The sequence below is a fragment of the Chiloscyllium plagiosum genome, unplaced genomic scaffold (genome assembly GCF_037043375.1).
Source record: "Chiloscyllium plagiosum isolate Xiang-an unplaced genomic scaffold, Cpla_swu_hap1 HiC_scaffold_3, whole genome shotgun sequence".
NCBI lineage: Eukaryota > Metazoa > Chordata > Chondrichthyes > Orectolobiformes > Hemiscylliidae > Chiloscyllium > Chiloscyllium plagiosum.
In genome coordinates, this window is record NW_028270141.1 from 104,472,541 (window position 1) to 104,491,602 (window position 19,062).

Sequence of the window (19,062 nt, forward strand, 5' to 3'; positions counted from 1 at the left end):
TCGATGGTAGTGAAAACCTGTCGAACATGGAATAAATCATGTCTACATACCAATATACAAATTAGGAGCAGGCTTAGGCCTTTTGGCGCTCAAGCATGCACTGCTATTTGATATAACATGGTTGATTTGATTGTGACTTCAAATCTACCTTTCTGACCACCCTCCATTACCTTTGTCTCGCTTGTTAATCAAGAATCTATCTAATGACAACATTGAAAATATTCAATGGCTCTGTCTCCAACAAACTCTGAGAAAGACAATTCACCAGACTCATGACCCTTTGAGAGATTAAAAAAACTCATCTCCATTTTGTACGGAAGCTCCCTTATTTTTAAATAATGTGCCTTAGTTCTGGCATCTTCTACAAGGAGAAACATCATCTTAGCATCTACTCTGCCAAAACACTCCCTGAACTGTATTACCTATGTTCAGGCCCTATCTTTGAAACTAAATCCTGGTTATCAAAATTTGGGCGACATTCAAGCACAAGAGGCAGTGCCGAGAAAAGTAAGAAGGGCTGGAGTTTTGGCAATTCCCTGGGAGTGGTGGCGTTGCTGAGACAGGTCAAAAACCAGAAGGGCACTACAACATAGTAGCTCTGTGTTGGAGTGAATGGAACCTTTTGCTTAAAGCTCTATTTTGGCAATTAAATTGTTCAACCACTAGAAAAAAATGGAGAATGAAGACAAATTTGAAAAACACATGAATTGTGAGAATCCAGTGGCTAATTTGCAGAAGAACAGGGTGATGTGCTCTTACTATAAAATTGCAACTAATAAGGCACAAATCTTCCACAAAATGACAATAAACATCAGATTGCCACTCAGCCTGAGCTATGCTCCATCATAAAGCTGCCCAACTTTCTTGCCAGATCTTCCAAGCTCCAAGCATAGATTTTGTTTTTATTGTATTGATAAAATGTATAAAAATACATTACGAGGCATTTTGACTTGATTATTGCAAAATTTGCAATAAAATCAAATTTGTTCCTTTAGAGCATATTCCACTCAATACGACTGTAGTTTACAATGTCAGGTATCCAGCTTAAGAGTAAAACATTTCAAATTGGAAATTACAGAGAATGCATCAGATATTTTTTGTTTCCTCTCTACACCATGCACAGTGAGGTCTTGGAAATTAGAGTCTCCTTTAAAACTGTGTGATTTTAGTATTCCACATTGAATATTTCCTGTGGACCATTAGATGTCATTTAACTATGTTACAGTAGTAACTAGCATTCTACAAGTAAACAAATAAGTTAATAGCTATCACTACCCAATTATGAGTACGCATTTTAAAAAATAAGGTCTTTTCTTAGGAAGAATGAAAACAAATGTAAAATGGATGTGGACAATGGGACATTGCTTCTCCTGGCATCATTGGCTGAGAGGGTTTAGACAGGTGATTGACAGCAATGAATGTCTAGCCTTCAAAGTATGATTTATCAAGGGGGTAGGCAGGGAGAGAGGGTGAGACTGTGAGAGAATCCGGGGTAATGAGTTGTTGTCTTCTTGGTAGAAGATCAGGAGTTCCTGTTCCTCAGCCAAAGGATGAACAAAGACAAAAACCCCACTTCAAAACCACTGTCCCTGCTCTTCCATTTCACAAGGTTGTTTCAGGACTGGTCAAGCATTCTCACTTGTCACGGTAGTTTACTTCCTTTGCCTAATTAACTGATATATCATTGTGTGTAAACTACTGCTTCTTAACAAACTCAATGGACTATCACTTTCACTGAGTTGAATGTAGTTGATGTTTGAACATCACAGGTAGCCTGTGATAAAGCAACTATAGTAAATAACTTTAACTATGTTAATTAACTATAAATATGTTTCATTATAGTAATGCTAATGGACATGAACAGGCGTTTCTTCTGATGTTAAGGCTGATTTTCAGCTACACCGGCCCTACAATTAAAATGTCTTCTTATGCCACACGCATACACATAACAGAAATGATCATATTTAGGGAACAACGCTGTAACAATGATTATGTTACTGGACTATCTGGAGAGGCCTGAGCTAATAATCCAGATGATAGACCCACTCTGGCAGATTGAGAAATTGAATTCAATTTTTAAAATATGGCAACAAGGTTGGTGTCAGCAAAAGTGACAATAAGACTGTCAGATTATTGTAAAAATCTAACTGGTTCACTAGGGAAGCAGATCCACCATCCTTACTAAGTCTGACACATATGTGATCCCAATAAAATAGCTAAACTAAAAACTTCCCAACTAGATCTTCCAGAAGCAAAACATCAAGAACCATCTTCTCAGGGCAATTAAGGGTGGACAAACAAAACAGCATGATGCGTGATTTAATGAATAATTTTATTGTCACTTGCATTTCACAGTGAAAAGTTTTCACTGTCACCACGATCCAGTGCCATTTTGAATAGTTTAAGTATGATTTTTAAAAAAGAAATAGTTTAACAGAGTCCATAATCCTTTCACCACCGTGTCGCTCCTGCCAGCGCTGGACACAACCAACATGAAATCACTGCTCCTCAGGTGCTATCTTTTACTGCCTGGCCTACCTTGCTGATGTCACCTCTGCTGATGCAGCAGCCACTGCCGTGTCCTGTGCTCACCCCTCCCCCAGCCGTCTCACTGCCGTCTGCCAGAGTCACATTCTGGACCACAATAAAGCTGCCTTCCTACCACCATCCACCTTCCTCATCAGTGTCATCACCGTCAATGCCACCACAACTGAGGTTTTCCCAGAAGTTAAATAGAAGCAAAAGCTAAAAAAACGAAAAGAGAAAAACAAAGAAACATGGATGGAGTGGACTCTACTCCGGGTTACCATTGGTCAGAAATTGAACTAGACTAATCATATAAATACTATGGCCACAAGAGCAAGTCACAGGCTAAGAATCGTCCAGTGAGTAACTCACCACTTGATTCCCCAAAGTCTGTGTGCCGTCTCCAAAGCACAAGTCAGGAGTGTGATGAAACACTCCCCGTTTGCCAGAATGAGTGCAGCTCCAACAATACTCAAGAATTTTGATGACATCTAGGACAAATTAGCCTGATTGATTGACACCTCACCCACAAGCACTGTGTCACTCCATTATCAATGCTCAGTAGCAGCAGTGTGTACTATCCACAAGATGCACTGCAGATATTCACCGAAGCACCTTCTGAACCCAGAATCACATTGATCTAGAAGCACAAAGGTAGCAGTTCCATGGGAACACCATCACTTGCAACTTCCCCTCAAAGCCACTTGCTATTCTGAAGTGAAAATATATCGCTGTTCCTTCAATGCTGCTGGAATTCTATCCCTGATGTCATTGTGGGTGCAGCTACACCTAATGGATTGCAGCAGTTCAGGAAAGCAACTCATGCCACCTTTTCAAGGGCATCTTGGGATGTGCAATAGATACTGGCCCAGCCAGAAAAGTCCACAATCCTTAAACTAATAATAATATGGTGCCAAGCCAATGATGGTCACATCCTGAGAATGAACGCAGAAAAAGAACCCACTCTCCATAGTGGACAAAACACGGAACATTTAACCAAGAGATGGTGCTGTTGTAGAAAGAAGCAGGAGTTGTGCAGATTAATCTTGAACTGAACACAATGTCTGTGCTCATTTCAAATTAAAATAATGACACTACATTCACGGCAGAGAATTCTAGGGGCTCACCACCCCTTCGATGAAGAAATTTCTTCTCATTTCAGTCATAAATGGCCTGGGTCCTTTGACTGTGACCACTGTTTCTGGATTCCCCAATCATTAGGAACATCCTTCCTACATTTACTCTGTCTTGTCCTGTGATACTTTTATAGGTTTCCATGAGATTCCCCCTCGGTGAATAACCAATCCAATCTCTCTTCATGTGTCAGTCCCACTGTCCAGTATCAGTCTGGTAAACCTTTGTTGCACTCCCTCCAAAGCCACAACCTCCTTCCTCAGATTAGGAGGCCAAAATTGCACACAACATTCTTTGTGCTGGAACCTTCAGGCCCTGCACAACTGCTTCAAAATGTTCCTGCTCTATTCGTCAAATCTACTCATTTTGAAGGTTAACATACAATTTACTTTTCTCAATATCTTCTGCACCTGTCTGCTTACTTTTTAAGACTGGTTTACAAAGACACCCAGGTCTCATTGCATCTCCTCCTTTCCCAATCCATCACCATTCAGATAATAATCTGCCTCTTTGCTTTTGCGACCAAATTGGACACCCTCACATTATCCACATTATTCTTCGTCTGCCATGCATTTGCTTTTTCACTCAACTGGTCAAAATCATGTCAAAATATTTCTGCATCCTCCTGACAGCTCACCTTCCCTCCCAGCTTTCTGTCACTTGCAACTTTGGAGATATTAAATTTAACTCTCTCATCCAAATAATCAATATCTATTGTGACGAGCTGGGGTCAAAGCATTGGTTCCTATGGTATCCCACTCAACCTGCCAGTCAGTCAAACATCTGGGGAAGTGTCTCCAGACCTGAAACATTAACTGATTTCTCTTCACAGATGCTGCAAGATCTACTGAGCTTTTCCAGCAACTTCTGTTTTTGTTTCTGATTTACAGCATCCGCAGTTCTTTCAGGTTTTTTTTCAGTTTATCCCTACTCTTTGTTTCCTGTCTCCCAATCAGTTCTCTATCCATTTCAGTACATTACCCTCCACCCTATGTGCTTTAATTTTACATGCTAATCTCTTTGGTGGAACCTTATCAAAAGCTTTCTGAAAGTCTGAGGAAACCATACCCACTGGCTATAAGTTACATCCTCGAAAAATCCTAGTAGCTTTGTCAAGCGTGATTTCCTTTTTGTAAATCCATGTTGACTCTGCTCAGTCATAAAGTTATAGAGGTGGGTACAGCATGGAAACAGGCCCTTCGGTCCAACCCGTCCATGCCGACCAGATATCCCAACCCAATCTAGTCCGATTTGCCAGCATTTGGCCCATATCCCTCTGAACCCTTCCTGTTCATATGTGCATCCAGTTGTTGGTTAAATGTTGTAATTGTGCCTGCCTCCACCACTTCCTCTGGCAGCTCATTCCAGACATGCACACCCTCTATATGAAAATATTGCCCCTCGGGTCACTTTTAAATCTTTTCCCTCTCACATTAAACCTATGTCCTCTGGTTTTGGACTCCCCTACCCTGGGGAAAAGACCTTGACCATTCGCCCTATCTATGCCCCTCATGATTTTATAAATCTCTATAAGATCACTGCTCAGTTTCGGGGAAGAAAGTCCTGGCCTATTCAGTCTCTCCATATAGCTCAAACCTTCCAATCCTGGCAACATCTGAATAAACAAAAGTCATAAGTAATGGCCATATAAGGCTTCTTCAAACTCCAGTATACTATTCCATGATGGATGAAGCTTAGAGCACTGCATGTAAAGCAAATTCAGGCTACATTTTATACACTTTCTTACAGTCCCAAACAACTCAGAACATTGGAGATCTCTACGTCATCCTTAAGCTTGAATGATCATAAGACAATGGAATTTTAAAAAAAACCTCAATCCCTTCATTCCCACTATTTGAGTCCAAGTGTAGCCATTCCAACATGCATTAATGCACTCACTCCTTGATCCAATCTAAATGCACAGCAGCTCTTGTCCTGACATTGGTTTCCAAATGTTCTTTTTTTTTAGATTAGATTCCCTACAGTGTGACTCCTTGCCTCAAGCACTCTTGACCACACCATGCAATGTTACAAATCAATCCCATTAATGGCTGTGAGGAACAAGCAGTGAAAGATTAACCCCATAAGAAAAGTTTAACTCTGCAATCAAATATTGAACTGTAAGATGGGGATCTCACTAGTGGGCATTGAGAAGTCTATTTTTATCCATTTGCATGCAATTTGTTAGCCATTTTTACCCAATCTTGCTTCATTGATTGTCCATCCCTAGTCGCACTTGAAAAGGTGATGGTGAGCTACCTTCTTGAACAACCAGTGCTGTTAGGAAGGAATCTTTATTTGGTAACACGGAAGGAATGGCAATATGTTTCAAGTCAGGATGGTCAGTGGTTTGGAAGGGAACTTGCAGGTGGTGGTTTTCTATGTATGTGCTTGCTTTGTCTTTCCAGGTGGTTGTGGTCATGGGTTTGGAAGGTGCTGAAGAAAGGGGCCTTGTTGAATTTCAACATTGCATCTTGTAGATTTGCTCAGTAATTGTGATGGAGAGAATGGGTGTTTGTGAATGTGATACCAATCAAACAGGCTACTTTGTCTTGGATGGTGTCAAGCTTCTTGAGTGTTGTTAGAGCTGCACCCATCCAGGCGGGTGGGGATTATTCCATCACACTCCTCTGTAGATGGTGGATAGGCTTTGTGGTGTCAACAGGTGAATTACTCACAGTTGATACACTACACTTGGCATTGGACACAAACTAGCCTCACTGTACTCTCATGGCTGTTGAAGGGCTTATTCTCGATTCTCCTGCTCCTCCAATGCTGCCTGACCTGCTATGTTTTTCCAGCACACCACACTTTTCGACTCTCATGGCACACTCTGACCTAGCATAGGAAGTCAAAGTCAACATCCACCATCAATCCAAGGGCTTGGACATGATTATTCAGCTATTTGGGGCATTTAAGGTTGGAGGTCTGTTTCACTGCAGTCCAGGGAGTGGGCCATAATCAGCCCTGGAGCTTCAGAGCGACCAGTCTTATGTTATTTGATGAGCTGCATTGAGATCTGTCAAGGGTCCAGTGACACATTAACTGGAGCTGTCTGCCCAGGTTTTGACCAGCTAATACTACTATTTCACAACATGGGTTTTCAATATTTCTGGTGTAACTGTGAACTCTGGTGACCTTCCTCTCTTCATATATTAATTATGCCACATGCTGTAAATGGTTTTCCAATTATTTTTCTCAAATTGCATACAGAAGAACTTGGTTTGTTTTCTCTTCTGTTGATATAAACACACTTTCAATAGGTCCTTTAAGTTGACTGTGGAAAGCACATATTTCTGATCGCCAACAAGATGCAAAATTATCTTCTTCAATCACTTCCTAGAAAACAGATTTTGTCATTTCAGATTATTAAATTTGAGGGAATTTTGCTGTTTTTACTTGTCATATTCCACTTTATCCTTTTATTCTCTTGTCAAATTCGTTTTCAGGTTGGTTGACTTTTTATTCAGTTTAGTAAATAATCCAGTCAGTTCTGTTGCCTTTGTTTCAGAGTCATGTACAGAACCCTTACAGCTTCAAGTAGGCATTCTGTTCATTTCAGAATTCTTCCACAATGGTAACTGACTGCTCTTTAGACTCTTTCAACTTACTCTTATTATCAAATATTCATTCTTAAAAAAAAATTGTAGTTGCTTTTAATTTTGGAGTTGCTCTTTCATGCTGTACATCTCATTGTGCTTGTTATCCAGACTGCATGAGACATGCATTGATCTTTTTAAGATGAAGGTCCAACAGTTCATCAGCCTGAGCTTTTAATTCTGTATTCAATCAGACTGTGCTGATTCATCAGAAATTCCTTCTCCTGTTCAATGAATTTTTACAATATTTCATAGAGATCTATGTTACTTGAAATTCATCAGACTTTGCTTTATTGAAGATTCACTTTGTTGGAATTTACTTCTAAGGGCTTATCATTTAGATGCTTCAAGTACTTATTTGTGTGTTTTTTCATCATGTGACCAACTTTCAAGCATTGCCACCACTGTTTCTCCATTACCAAACTCATCACCAAAGGTTGGTTTTCTACAACAATCAATGTTTTGTTAGCAGATCCTAGTTCCTGATACTGCCTCGGATATACATGCATTTCTGATGTGCTAGTCAATTTTCCCACTTTATCCGGATCAGCCTGAGAAATTTGGGCTATGGCTACTGCAGAAGCAAGAGGGAATAGTTCACAATATTTCTCCTACAAAATCTCTCTCATTTCAACTGGTTTTCTTGAAATCTCAGAAATCATTACCACATTGTCTGTGTGGAGTTTGCATATTCTCCCCGTGTCTGCGTGGGTTTCCTCCGGGTGCTCCGGTTTCCTCCCACAGTCCAAAGATGTGCAGGTTAGGTGAATTGCTCGTAGTGTTAGGTGAAGGGGTAAATGTAGGGGAATGGGTCTGGGTGGGTTGTGCTTCGGTGGGTTGGTGTGGACTTGTTGGGCCGAAGGGCCTGTTTCCACACTGTAAGCAATCTAGTAATCTAGTAAAATAAAATCCATCCCTTCAACAAGTAAGCGAGGAACAATTCCCACAGTCACAATTCCATCTACTAAATCAGGTTGTTAATTAATTTTGCACAATGTAACGGGTTCATTAATTTCTTAAAGACCCCTTTTAATATTTCCTCTTTCATCAAACTCACTGGAACACAAATCATATCATCAACCATCATCAATGGGTGATCTACTCTCTCAAAATATTGGAGGAATGAGGGGTATCTTCTCCCTTAGAGACAAAATCTCCATAACCTCCAGTAACCCAACTCATTGCATTGTAATAAGTTCTGAAGGAATACATTTCATGTGCACCATGGAAATTGTTTTCACACCCATTCCCTATGCTTGTGATGGATTTTCTTATATTAAACTGAGATAGCTAAAGTTTTGTTAAGCAAACGTATGAAGTGATATAGACAGAATTAGGCCACAGATTGACCATAATCTCACTGAATGGCAGAACAGACTTGAGGGGTTGAATGGCCTACCCCTGGTCCTATGTTCCTACTGAGCTTAAATGAGTTGGAACTCTCCAAATTCTTCACCTCCGGTCCATGCTGCTCCAACAGCTCTGCAGGCCATCAGAACATCTGCTCCATAGATGATAAGGTTTACAGAGCAAGGCAGCATCTTTAAAATGGACTCTCTGTCGAGCCTGCTCATGATTTTGAAAATCTGTATCAGGACTCCTCGTAACCTTCTTCTCTCCAGGGAGAAAAGCCCCAATTTTAAAAAAAAGTATCCTCATGAAAACACCAGACTGAACCAATAAATAAAAGCAGCAGCAACACATTGTGCTGACAGTTACATTTTCCTCTGCCCCCTCTGTACAGAGCATGTGTGGCTGATAGAAACATCCTAAATCTTTTAATCTCAGAAGCTTGTTATCAATGTTTATTGTCCCAAAATGTAGGGCAGCATGGATGGCCAGCTGTATGATGCCTGAATGAATAAGAAATATCCTTTTATAATATTTACTCCCCAACTTGAATTTTAGCTGCATCAATAAATAAACAAATATAAAAGGTAACATGGAATTTCAATTTGGCCAATATTTTCAGATGTTAGGGTTTAAAGAGGAATAGAAATATCTTGTTTCATTTGCAGCTAATCTTATGTTTAACTAATCTAGTCTTCATATTTCCTGATGTTTCAGTAGTTATAAGTTCAAACGCACACATTAAGTATGCACAGTAGATAAAAGAAATAAATCTGAAGCTAAATATAAATCTTATTTAATTTGATTTCAGTGTGGAAACATAGGAGATGAGGCCACATTTATTCCCATCCCTACTGATCTGCAGAGATTGTTCCACTCGAATGGTTGGTTTATTGGAATACTTTAGAATGGTTTATCAGTCAATCTCCCAACTGCATCCACCTATGGGCCAGGTAAACAATACACACTTGGCGCATCTGCATTTTATCCTTGTGAACACAATGATTAAAATATATAAAATAATTGCGCAGAGGCCAGTTTCCAATCACCAAATTACCAGAGCCAGCCAGACTCTCTGAATTTCCTGTTTATGTCTGCCAGCCAGGGCTCCCCAATTAGCTCAGGATGACAACCCCAATCAAGGATCTCACAGTCAATGAGGTCCACCTGTCCCTCATTCTAATTACTACAATATAAGTGCAAACTTATAGCAATGACTCCCCCTTAGACAACCAAGATCACGAAGATCAATACTGTTATTTTTAATAGTTAAAGCTGCTGGCCAATCAGTGGTCACAGCTCAATAATTACTGTGAAGTTAACAAGTGATCTGTGCTGGACAAGATGAGGAGGCAGGGCCCAGGTCTACAACAACTAGAGTAGGGTTTGAGGCCAATGCTTCTGGAAACTATTCTGAACCACTCACTAGCTGTCTACCTAACTAAGTTGACTAGCCTCATGGATTGGAGGTGCCAGTGTTTTACTGGGGCGGACAAAATTAAAAATCACACAACATCAAGTATGGTCCAACAGATTAATTTGGAAGCACTAACTTTCGAAGCGCTCCTTCATCAGGTGGCTGTGGGGGTGCTGTGTGATTTTTAACCTAGCCCCATGAAGATTCACTGCAATTGTTAAATGAATAAAAACAGAAAAAAATTGCAATGAATGATCAATTTTTGTATTTTTGTGGAGTTGTTTGAGAGGATAATGTTGGTTAAGGTCACATTGAGGCATTTGTTAGACCTCAGCTAGAGTACTGCGTACAGTTCTGGGCACCACATGTAAGGAAAGATGTAAATGGATTGCAGAATGTGCAGAGGGGATTTACAAGAATCATTGCAGGATGAGACTCTGCAATTGTGAGGATAGATTGAAGAATTTGGGACTTTTTTGTCTGGAGAGAAGAAGGCTAAGGAGAGACCTGACACAGGTTTTCAAAATCGTGAGCAGGCTCGACAGACTAGATACAGAGAAACTGTTGCCACTTGGGAAAGGATCAAGAATGAAAGGGTATTGATTTAATGTGATTTGCAAGAGAAACAAAGGAGCTAGGAAAAAATTAACTGTTACTCACTTAATTAGATAAGAGCCGGAAGCACCGTCTGGTAATGTAGTGGAGGCAGGTTCAATTGAAGCATTGGGTGATTATTTCAATGCACTGCTTGCTCTGATTTTGAAAAGTTTCAAAAGTACAAAGTGAATGTGTAAGATATTGCAAATTCTGATCTGGGACTTTCTCACATTTTGCATTATCAGTCATTACCAAACATGGCCATTTTAGTTATAACGATGTTAGCTCACACTGCCCTATTTGAATGGTGGTACTTGCTGCGTGAAGGTTCCTTTCAGACTAATATCCACCATTTTGTCTAACTAGAAAATTCTTATGAAGTAAACAATATGACACATGTTGCATTACTGCAACTACTTACAGAACACATGAATATGACCTCTATTGCTACGGAGAGTTGTAGGATCATCTAGCTCCACATTTGTCATCCAAAAGCTCCTTCTTTGCTTTGACCAGATCTCTGTAATATCATCGCAGTTACATTCAATTAAGTATTAATATTTTTGACAACCACTTTTGACTCAGAATGGACTTCTTAGTCTTTCATGTAAGGCCTTTTCTCAACTTATTTGCAGTTTTGGTTTTAATGCAACATATTCAGTTCTCATTTTTCAAATACTTGTAATAATACATCATGCTTTAAAAAGTTAATGGTTTACCATTACAGACAGATTGAGATGGAGCTTAATTAGCTTCTGGGTCTGGGGGTACTTGGGAGGGCTAAATCTGGATTCTGGCAGAATTGAAGTCATGAGTGTGGGAGATCAAATTTAGGGCCCAGAACACGGGAGATCTGGGACGAAAGCCTGGAGAACTGGGAGAAAATGAAACCAGAAATCAGGACCAAGAACAAAGCAACATGGAGAAGGAACGGTGATGGCAATTAATTAATGTCGCTTACCCAAACCCTAACCCTAACCTTATCACTTGATATGGCTAAAGAGGTGCATTTCTCCTGGCTCCACATTTGGGTAAAACCTAGCAGGTGTTCCCCAGGCAAGGTTTTCTTGCACTTACTGCCTCAGGACAAACCAATATTTGAGAGGAGGGCCCCAAAGAGATGCTAGGCCCTTCACTTGAATATGCAAAGGGAATGTTTCAGTCATAGATATAGAACTTCATTTTTATGTCCATTACTAATCTACTATGTGGTGCACTTCCACCCAGCAATGTGTAAACAGTTTCTGCCCATCATATTGGGACCGCCATGTTGAGTACCACTTGCCTCTAAATCCTTCAAGTTCGCTGCAAGTGTCCCAAATATGGTCATATTCTGACATTCATACATTTACGCTTCACCTATTGATCTGAGCTGTTCCAGTTTGGTAAAACCGTCATTATCTTGTTGAGTTCCTCCCTGACTGGTAAGTTAACTGCTTTGTTCAGCAGAGTTCAAAACTGGCTAGTGAGGATCAGAACCTCTGCTCTCCAAATTAAAGTGAACAGGGTTGCCCTGATGTGGATGGTGGGGGAGTGGAGTGTCTGTTCAGTACTTCTAAGGTAACTATCTGAATACTTGCTAAGTAGGTATAACACCTCTGACTGTTAGATATATTCCTTGAGGTTACATCACACAACTTCTCACCTGCCATTTAGAAACATAGAAAATAGGAGCAGGAGTGGGCCATGCAGCCCCTACAGCCCATGCAGCCTTGCCATTCATTATGATTATGGCTGTCCATCCAACTCAATAACCTATTCCTGCTTTTCCTTCATATCCTTTGATCCATTTAGCCCAAGTGCTATGTCCAACTCCTTCTTGAATCATACAAAGTTTTAACCTTGATTGCTTTCTGCATTTGTGAACGCTACAGGTTCACCCTCTCTAGGTGAAGGAATTCTCCTTATCTCAGTCCTAAATGATTACCCCATATCCTTAGATAGTGAGCCCTGGTTCCAGACTTATCCAGTCATGAGGATCATCCTTCCTCATCTACCCTGTCTAATCTAGATAGAATTTTATAGGTTTCTACTGTATTTATTCTCCCTCATTCTTCTGAAAGCTCACAAATATAATCCTAACCAATTCAACATCTACTCATATGTCAGTCCTGGCATCCTAGACATCAGTCTAATACACTTTTACTATACTCCCTCTATAGCAAGAATAGACTTCCACAGATGAGACCAAAACTGCATATGTTATTCCAGGCGTGGTCTCAGTAAGGCCCTGTGTAATTGCAGCAAGACATCCCCGCTCCTGTACTTGAATCCTCTCATTATGAAGACCAACATAACATTTGTCTTATTTACCATCTGCTGCACTTGCATGTTTACCTTCAGCCATTGGTGCACAAGGACACCCAGGTGTTGTGACACATTCGTTTTTCTCAGTTTATAGCCATTCAGATAATAACCCATCTTCCAGTTTCTGCTCCAAAGTGGATAACCTCACAGTTATCTGCATTATAGTTAATCAAACATGCATTTGCCCACTTATTCAACTTGTCCAAGTCACACTGAAGCATCTCTGCATCCTCCTCACTGCTCACCCACCCACCGAGCTGACTTTGTGTCTTCTGCAAATTTGCAGTTATTTAATTTAATTCCCTCCTCTGACACTTTAATTTTTTGAATAGGTGGGCTCTTACCACTGATCCCTGAAGTACCTCATTAATCACTGCCTGTCATTTGGAAAAAGACAAATTCTTTGCTTCCTGTCTGTCGACCAGTTTTTTTAATCCATCTCACTACACTACTCTCAACTCCAAGTATGTTAATTTTGCACACTCATGTCTTATTTGGGACTTTGTCAAAAGCCTTCTGAAAGTCCAAATAAACCTTATTCACTTGCTCTCTTTCATCGACTCTTTGAGTTACATCTTTAAAGAATTCCAGTAGATTTAAAACATTCTTTATCCTTTTGTTCACTAATTTTATAAGTAAGAAATGGAAGTGTTTGATATAATTTAAAAAATGCTTCAATGATGCTTCTCCCTGGCTTCTCATAACTGTGACCAAGAGATTAGTCTCCAATTGCTGGTGACTCCAGGGGAATACTAGAGAGTTGTCACCCTGACAGAAATGGCACCAAACTGCATCATAGTGATGTGACATTAAAATGATATCAGAGGATTTAAAAGGGGGAGGCACACCTAGCCACAATTGGGGGGTCATATCAGGCTCTGATTCCTGAGTAATATGTCTAAAGTAGGAGTTGCGCCAAGTCAAAATCACCATGTATGGATTTGATGAGGAGGTGTGGACTGGAGATGCTGGAGATCAGAGTCAAGAGTGTGTTGCTGGAAAAGCACAATAGATCAGGCAGCATCAGGAATCCAAGGCCTTATGCCTGAAACAACGACTCTCCTGCTCCGTGGATGCTGCCTGGCCTGCTGTTCTTTTCCTGCAACACACTCTTGACGTATTAATTCTATGTTTGCAGCACTGATCATGATACATGTTCCTATAATGGAAGTAAAAGTTGATTCATTCCTAATAGTTAGCAAATAATTCAGCAGATATTGCCTGTGACTATTCTTGCTTAAAATTGCCCTAATTTCCTAATTTCCAATTGACTTTAAATGGGCAGTAACAACATTAATAAGCTGACTATTCTGTAAGTCCCAGCATATTGCCATCAATAATTATTGAATTTCTAATCAGATGTTTAGTTCCATAACAGCCCTGATCAGAATCAGTAATTTATGTATTTATGTGTCGAGGTATCAGTTAAAGACGGTATCTCTCAATCTCACATGTGCAGAATTAAATCTTAGCTGACTGAAAATCCTCTCATATGACTCAGTGGGATTTACTGGTTTATTTCAAATTGCTAGGACCACAGACCAGATTAAATGTTTTGTGATTTTTTTTAGCCATCAGCCAGTGAGAACTGAAAGAGAATAGCAGCATTTGAAAAACAATTAGGATTTGTGTGGCTTTTTTTCTTTTTCTTCCCCGACAGTATTCTTTAGACTTCTCATTGTCATTATGTGGTTTAGTCATCTCTTGCCCTTTTATTGCTGTTTTTGGTTGGTAGAAAGCAATTCAGAAAGGCAGAGGAGAAAAGATCAAATGCATGAATATCATCAGAGCAGGTAAGAGAAACAAAACTGATGGGTGAACTTAGATTAATAAGAATATGAATCTGTTCCATCCTTTGTATTTTTTTACTATCTGAATGGTTTTGTTTTTAGATATTTGCATGATGTACTCTTTTAATTAATACTAGGTATTATGTTATAGCATATAAATATTTAAACTTCTTAAAACTTACATAGATCATGTGTTTATGTATTCTCAGTAGATAGGCACTGTTATTCTCACTTTTATAGGCACATATGCTGTGTTACGCATATAACTGTGTTAAGATGTTAGCAGACCAATGTACTGTGGTTCAGCGATAGCATTTCCAGATCTAAGTCGGAAGCTTTCAGCCCCACTGCTGATAGTCTTATTAAACAGATCTGAGAGTTCTAGTCTCTGAATCTGTCATTTTGTGATATCACTTCAACATCTAGTGGGGCACTCATGCCTCATAGAAGCAGAGTTGATAACCCCGCCCCCCACCACGATTCCACCCTCAACTCATTGTTGAGACCGGTGATCTAGCTTATGACAATCAACGGGGTACCCCCGTGTGATGACAATGGAATGACAACCTCCATTCACCACCACTGTCATGTTGTCGAAGTAATCTCTACAGTCAGGCAAATGCCTTGGCCATCTAAACAATAGGTCTTTGCTCTGGAAACACCCAAGGTGGGATCTGCTGAATGGAAATTGACAGGAGAGCTGTTTTGCCAATTATGTCTTCAAGCAGAGAAGACAACAAGAATTAACTAGAATCAGAAAATGAAAATAAATATCAAAGCTACTAGATAAAGGAGTACTCAACAATTGAGAGAAAATAATAGCAAATGAGATTAATGCAAAATTCCAGTAACTAATCATGTTTCAAAGACAGAGATTACTGGGAAAACTCAGCAGTTCTGGTAGCAACTGTGGAGAGAAAGCAGAGCTAACATTTCAGGTCCAGTGACACCTTTTCAGAACTGATTGTAGCTAGGAAAGGTTTGGTATATCTGCTGAAGGTGGGATGGGTGGAGAGGTGAGGAATAAATGATAGGTGGAGATGGTGTTCAGGGAAAGAGAACAATAGTTGAAAAATGGGCAAAGGAAAGACTGGGGCAATCAATAGCAGCTAATGGGAACCATTAGTAGCTGACAATGCAGTCCTCACTTTCCCCTATGAACTTAAGCGTGCTATGCTGAGAATACGAACAGTTCAAAAATTAGAAAAACTGGTGTCTGTGAAAGTGATCATGAAATTATTGGATTGCTTGTAAAAGATGGCTATTTTCATGTATTCCTTTTTTCCTAACTGTTCCTTGTTTATGGAAAGCAGATCCCAGAGATTTGGGAGAGATGTTGAAGAAACAAAAAAGCAGGGCAGGTAAGAGACTGGGGGGTTGGCAGCCAAGTACACTTTATCTGCTATTCTATCATAGTGACAACCTTCTAATATCGCTATATACTTGTGCTGAATGTTTGTATAATTCTTCATACAATCATTGATTTGACCAAAATTAAAAGGTTTGTATCTTTTAAATTCAGTATTCAACATTTGTTAGCCATGTACATTATAAGGAATTGTAACAGGACCTCATGGGAAATCAATAGGATTGCATCAATTATCCTAGTCACACCCTGGCCAATTGTATATTTCATTAATCTCGTATTAAAGTGAAGTCAGGGGATTTGAGAGTTGTCCTCGTTTCCCTGAAAATTAGTTGAACAGTGGGGTTTGGGATTTGGGGTCTGGCTTTGCCGCCCCTTTCCTTGTAAATTGTTGTTTCTTGTATATGATTGTTTATGTTAACTCTTTGTTTATATAATTTATATTGGTTGATAAAATAAAACAAAAGTGAAGTCAGGCGGGGAGTAAAACAGGCTGTGAACCCAATTTGTTTATTTTTCCGTATCATACAAAGGTTAAAATGGCCCCATCAGCTTTACTCAATGCCTCTGAGGTTCTACAGGTTTACATACTGCAGCCAGAGACTGCTGCTGGTGGATATTGAATCCTGGGGGAAGGATGTTCCATCCAGAATAGAGGCAAGCTCTTGAGAACTGCTGTAACTGCACATAAATATTCCATCAAATATATTCATATAAGCCTTGTAGATGATGACAAGGTTTTAAGGGGTGGGGTCAGAAAATGAACCACTTGACCTTCTAGGAGAAAATTACTGCAGATTCTAGAAACTACTTAAAGGAAAAAATGCTGGAATTCACAACTGGTCAGGCAGCATCCATGCAGAGAGAACAAGCTAACATGAAGAGCTGATGAAGAGTCATCTAGACTGGAAATGTTAGCCTGCATTTAACTTGTACCCCAGCCCTGCTAGAACGTTGGAATTTCTACATGAGAAGGGACCAAAGCCCACCTACATAACCTTCTACTATCCTGATGGTTGCATGATATAACAATAACAGAGCTGCAAAATAATGGTAATCAATATCCAGGAAAAGCTTAATTGCTGACAGCTTCAAGATTTAGAATTATCCACGCCTTCCTAATGTGCTACACTTCTTATACGTCAAATTACCCATATACTGTATCACAAAATATTATTCTTGAGAGATCTAATCAGAATTTAAATTAATCAATTTTATCTGTTTCCTCATCTCTCAAGAAAACCTGTTTTATAGACTAACCACTGACTCACTAAAATGATGGCCTAGTCTTTACAGAGTGTTTGACAGTGTCAGCATTCACCATCATCAACCTGCTAAATCAGGCGACAGCTTCAAGATTTTGCACAAATGCACAAAAGGTCTGTCACTCATTACTCTGCCACCGACTGTGGGGTGAACCATCCTCCCCTCCCCATACTAGGAGAAAGTGAGGACTGCAGATGCTGGAGATCAGAGTGAAAAATGTGTTGCTGGAAAAGCGCAGCGGGTCAGGCAGCATCAAAGGAGCAGGAGAATCAACGTTTCGGGCATAAGCCCTTCTTCAGTTTCCTGACCTGCTGCGCTTTTCCAGCAACACATTTTTCAGCTCCCCTCCCCATACCCCACAAGCAGAGGCAATAATCAGTGAAATCAACTGATCTGGTACTTGCTCTGCATTTGCATATCATTATTAAAAACCCGTAAAATATTAACTTTGTTCAGTGAGGTATAAGTCAGTTTTTAACGGTGATTGCAGTAATATTTACCTCTGAACAACCTTTCTTGTCCTGAAAACAAATTACATTTGTAGAATGTTGTTAGCTCTTTCCATTGTGGTTAATTATTAGATTTTTAATTTGCTCATTCGATGTGAGCAACAATAGCAAGGTCAGCATTTATTAGCTATCTGTAACAGCCTTTGAGAAGGTAATGGTGAAATGTCTTTTTGAACAAATGTAGTCTAAACACTTTTAGGAGGGGAGTCACAGGATTTGACACTGTGACAGTGAAGGGATGTTGATACAATTCCAACATGGAATGGTGTCTGGTTTGGTGGAGAGTGTACAGGTGCTAGTATCCCTATGCATTTGATATCTTGCAGTGGCAGAGTAAAGGTTCTGGGGTTTGGGATGCAGTGAAAGAAACCACGTTGAGTAATTGCAATGCATCTTGTAGATGATACACACAACTGTCACAACTGTTTGTCTGTGGTAGAGGGCACGAGTGCTTCAGGTGGAGCACTAATTAGGCAGGCTCCTTTGTCCCAGATGGTATTGAGTGTATTAACACTTAATTAGCCAAGTGGAGAGTATGCCATCACATTCCTGACATGTGCCTTGCAGATGGTGGACAGGTTTCAGACAGTCAAGCGATGAATTGTTTCCCCACTAATTTCCCATTCTCTGATCTGATCCTGTAGCTGCAGTATTTATATCACTGTTTTAGTTGAGTTTCTGTTCAATGGTAATCCACAAGACATTGATAGTTGGAGATTCAGTAATGGTAATGTCATTGTTCAAGATGGTCATTATCTGGCACTTGTATTATGTGAATGTTCATTGTAATGTTCTCCAGCTTCTTAAAGGTACAAATTCTTCAGCATTTTAAGTATTAAACACTTTCTCATCATCAACAGCATCCCCACTTCTGACCTTATGGAGGGAAGGTAAAGGTCATTGAGAGAGGCAGCTGAAGATGGTTGGGCCTAGGACACCTCCCTGGAGAATTCCTGCAGTGATATACCAGGACTGATATGATTGACCTCCAACAATTACACTTTCTGTAAGGAGAGAAAAAAGCTGACGTTTTGAGTCTAACTGACCCTTTGTTAAAGCTTTGTCAAAGATTTTCCAGCATTTTCTCTTTTGGTTTCAGATTCCAGCATCTGCAGTAATTTGCTTTTATTACACGTTCTGTTATGCTTGGTCTGACTCCAATCAGGGAATGGTTTTCTCTGAGATTCACATTAATGTTCAT

The 19,062-nt window shown here is 39.9% G+C and overlaps 1 protein-coding gene across 1 annotated transcript in view; it reads left to right on the top strand.

The window, feature by feature from the left end:
- Window positions 1–14,578: 14,578 nt before the first annotated feature.
- The window catches only part of LOC122548225 (gamma-aminobutyric acid receptor subunit rho-1-like), a 46,884-nt gene continuing 42,400 nt past the window's right edge, over window positions 14,579–19,062 (top strand). The window contains exons 1-2 of the mRNA XM_043686775.2: window positions 14,579–14,723; window positions 16,034–16,081. Of these exons, the coding sequence (XP_043542710.1) occupies window positions 14,617–14,723; window positions 16,034–16,081 (155 nt within the window). The 5' untranslated portion in view covers window positions 14,579–14,616. The remainder of the gene's footprint in view (window positions 14,724–16,033; window positions 16,082–19,062) is intronic.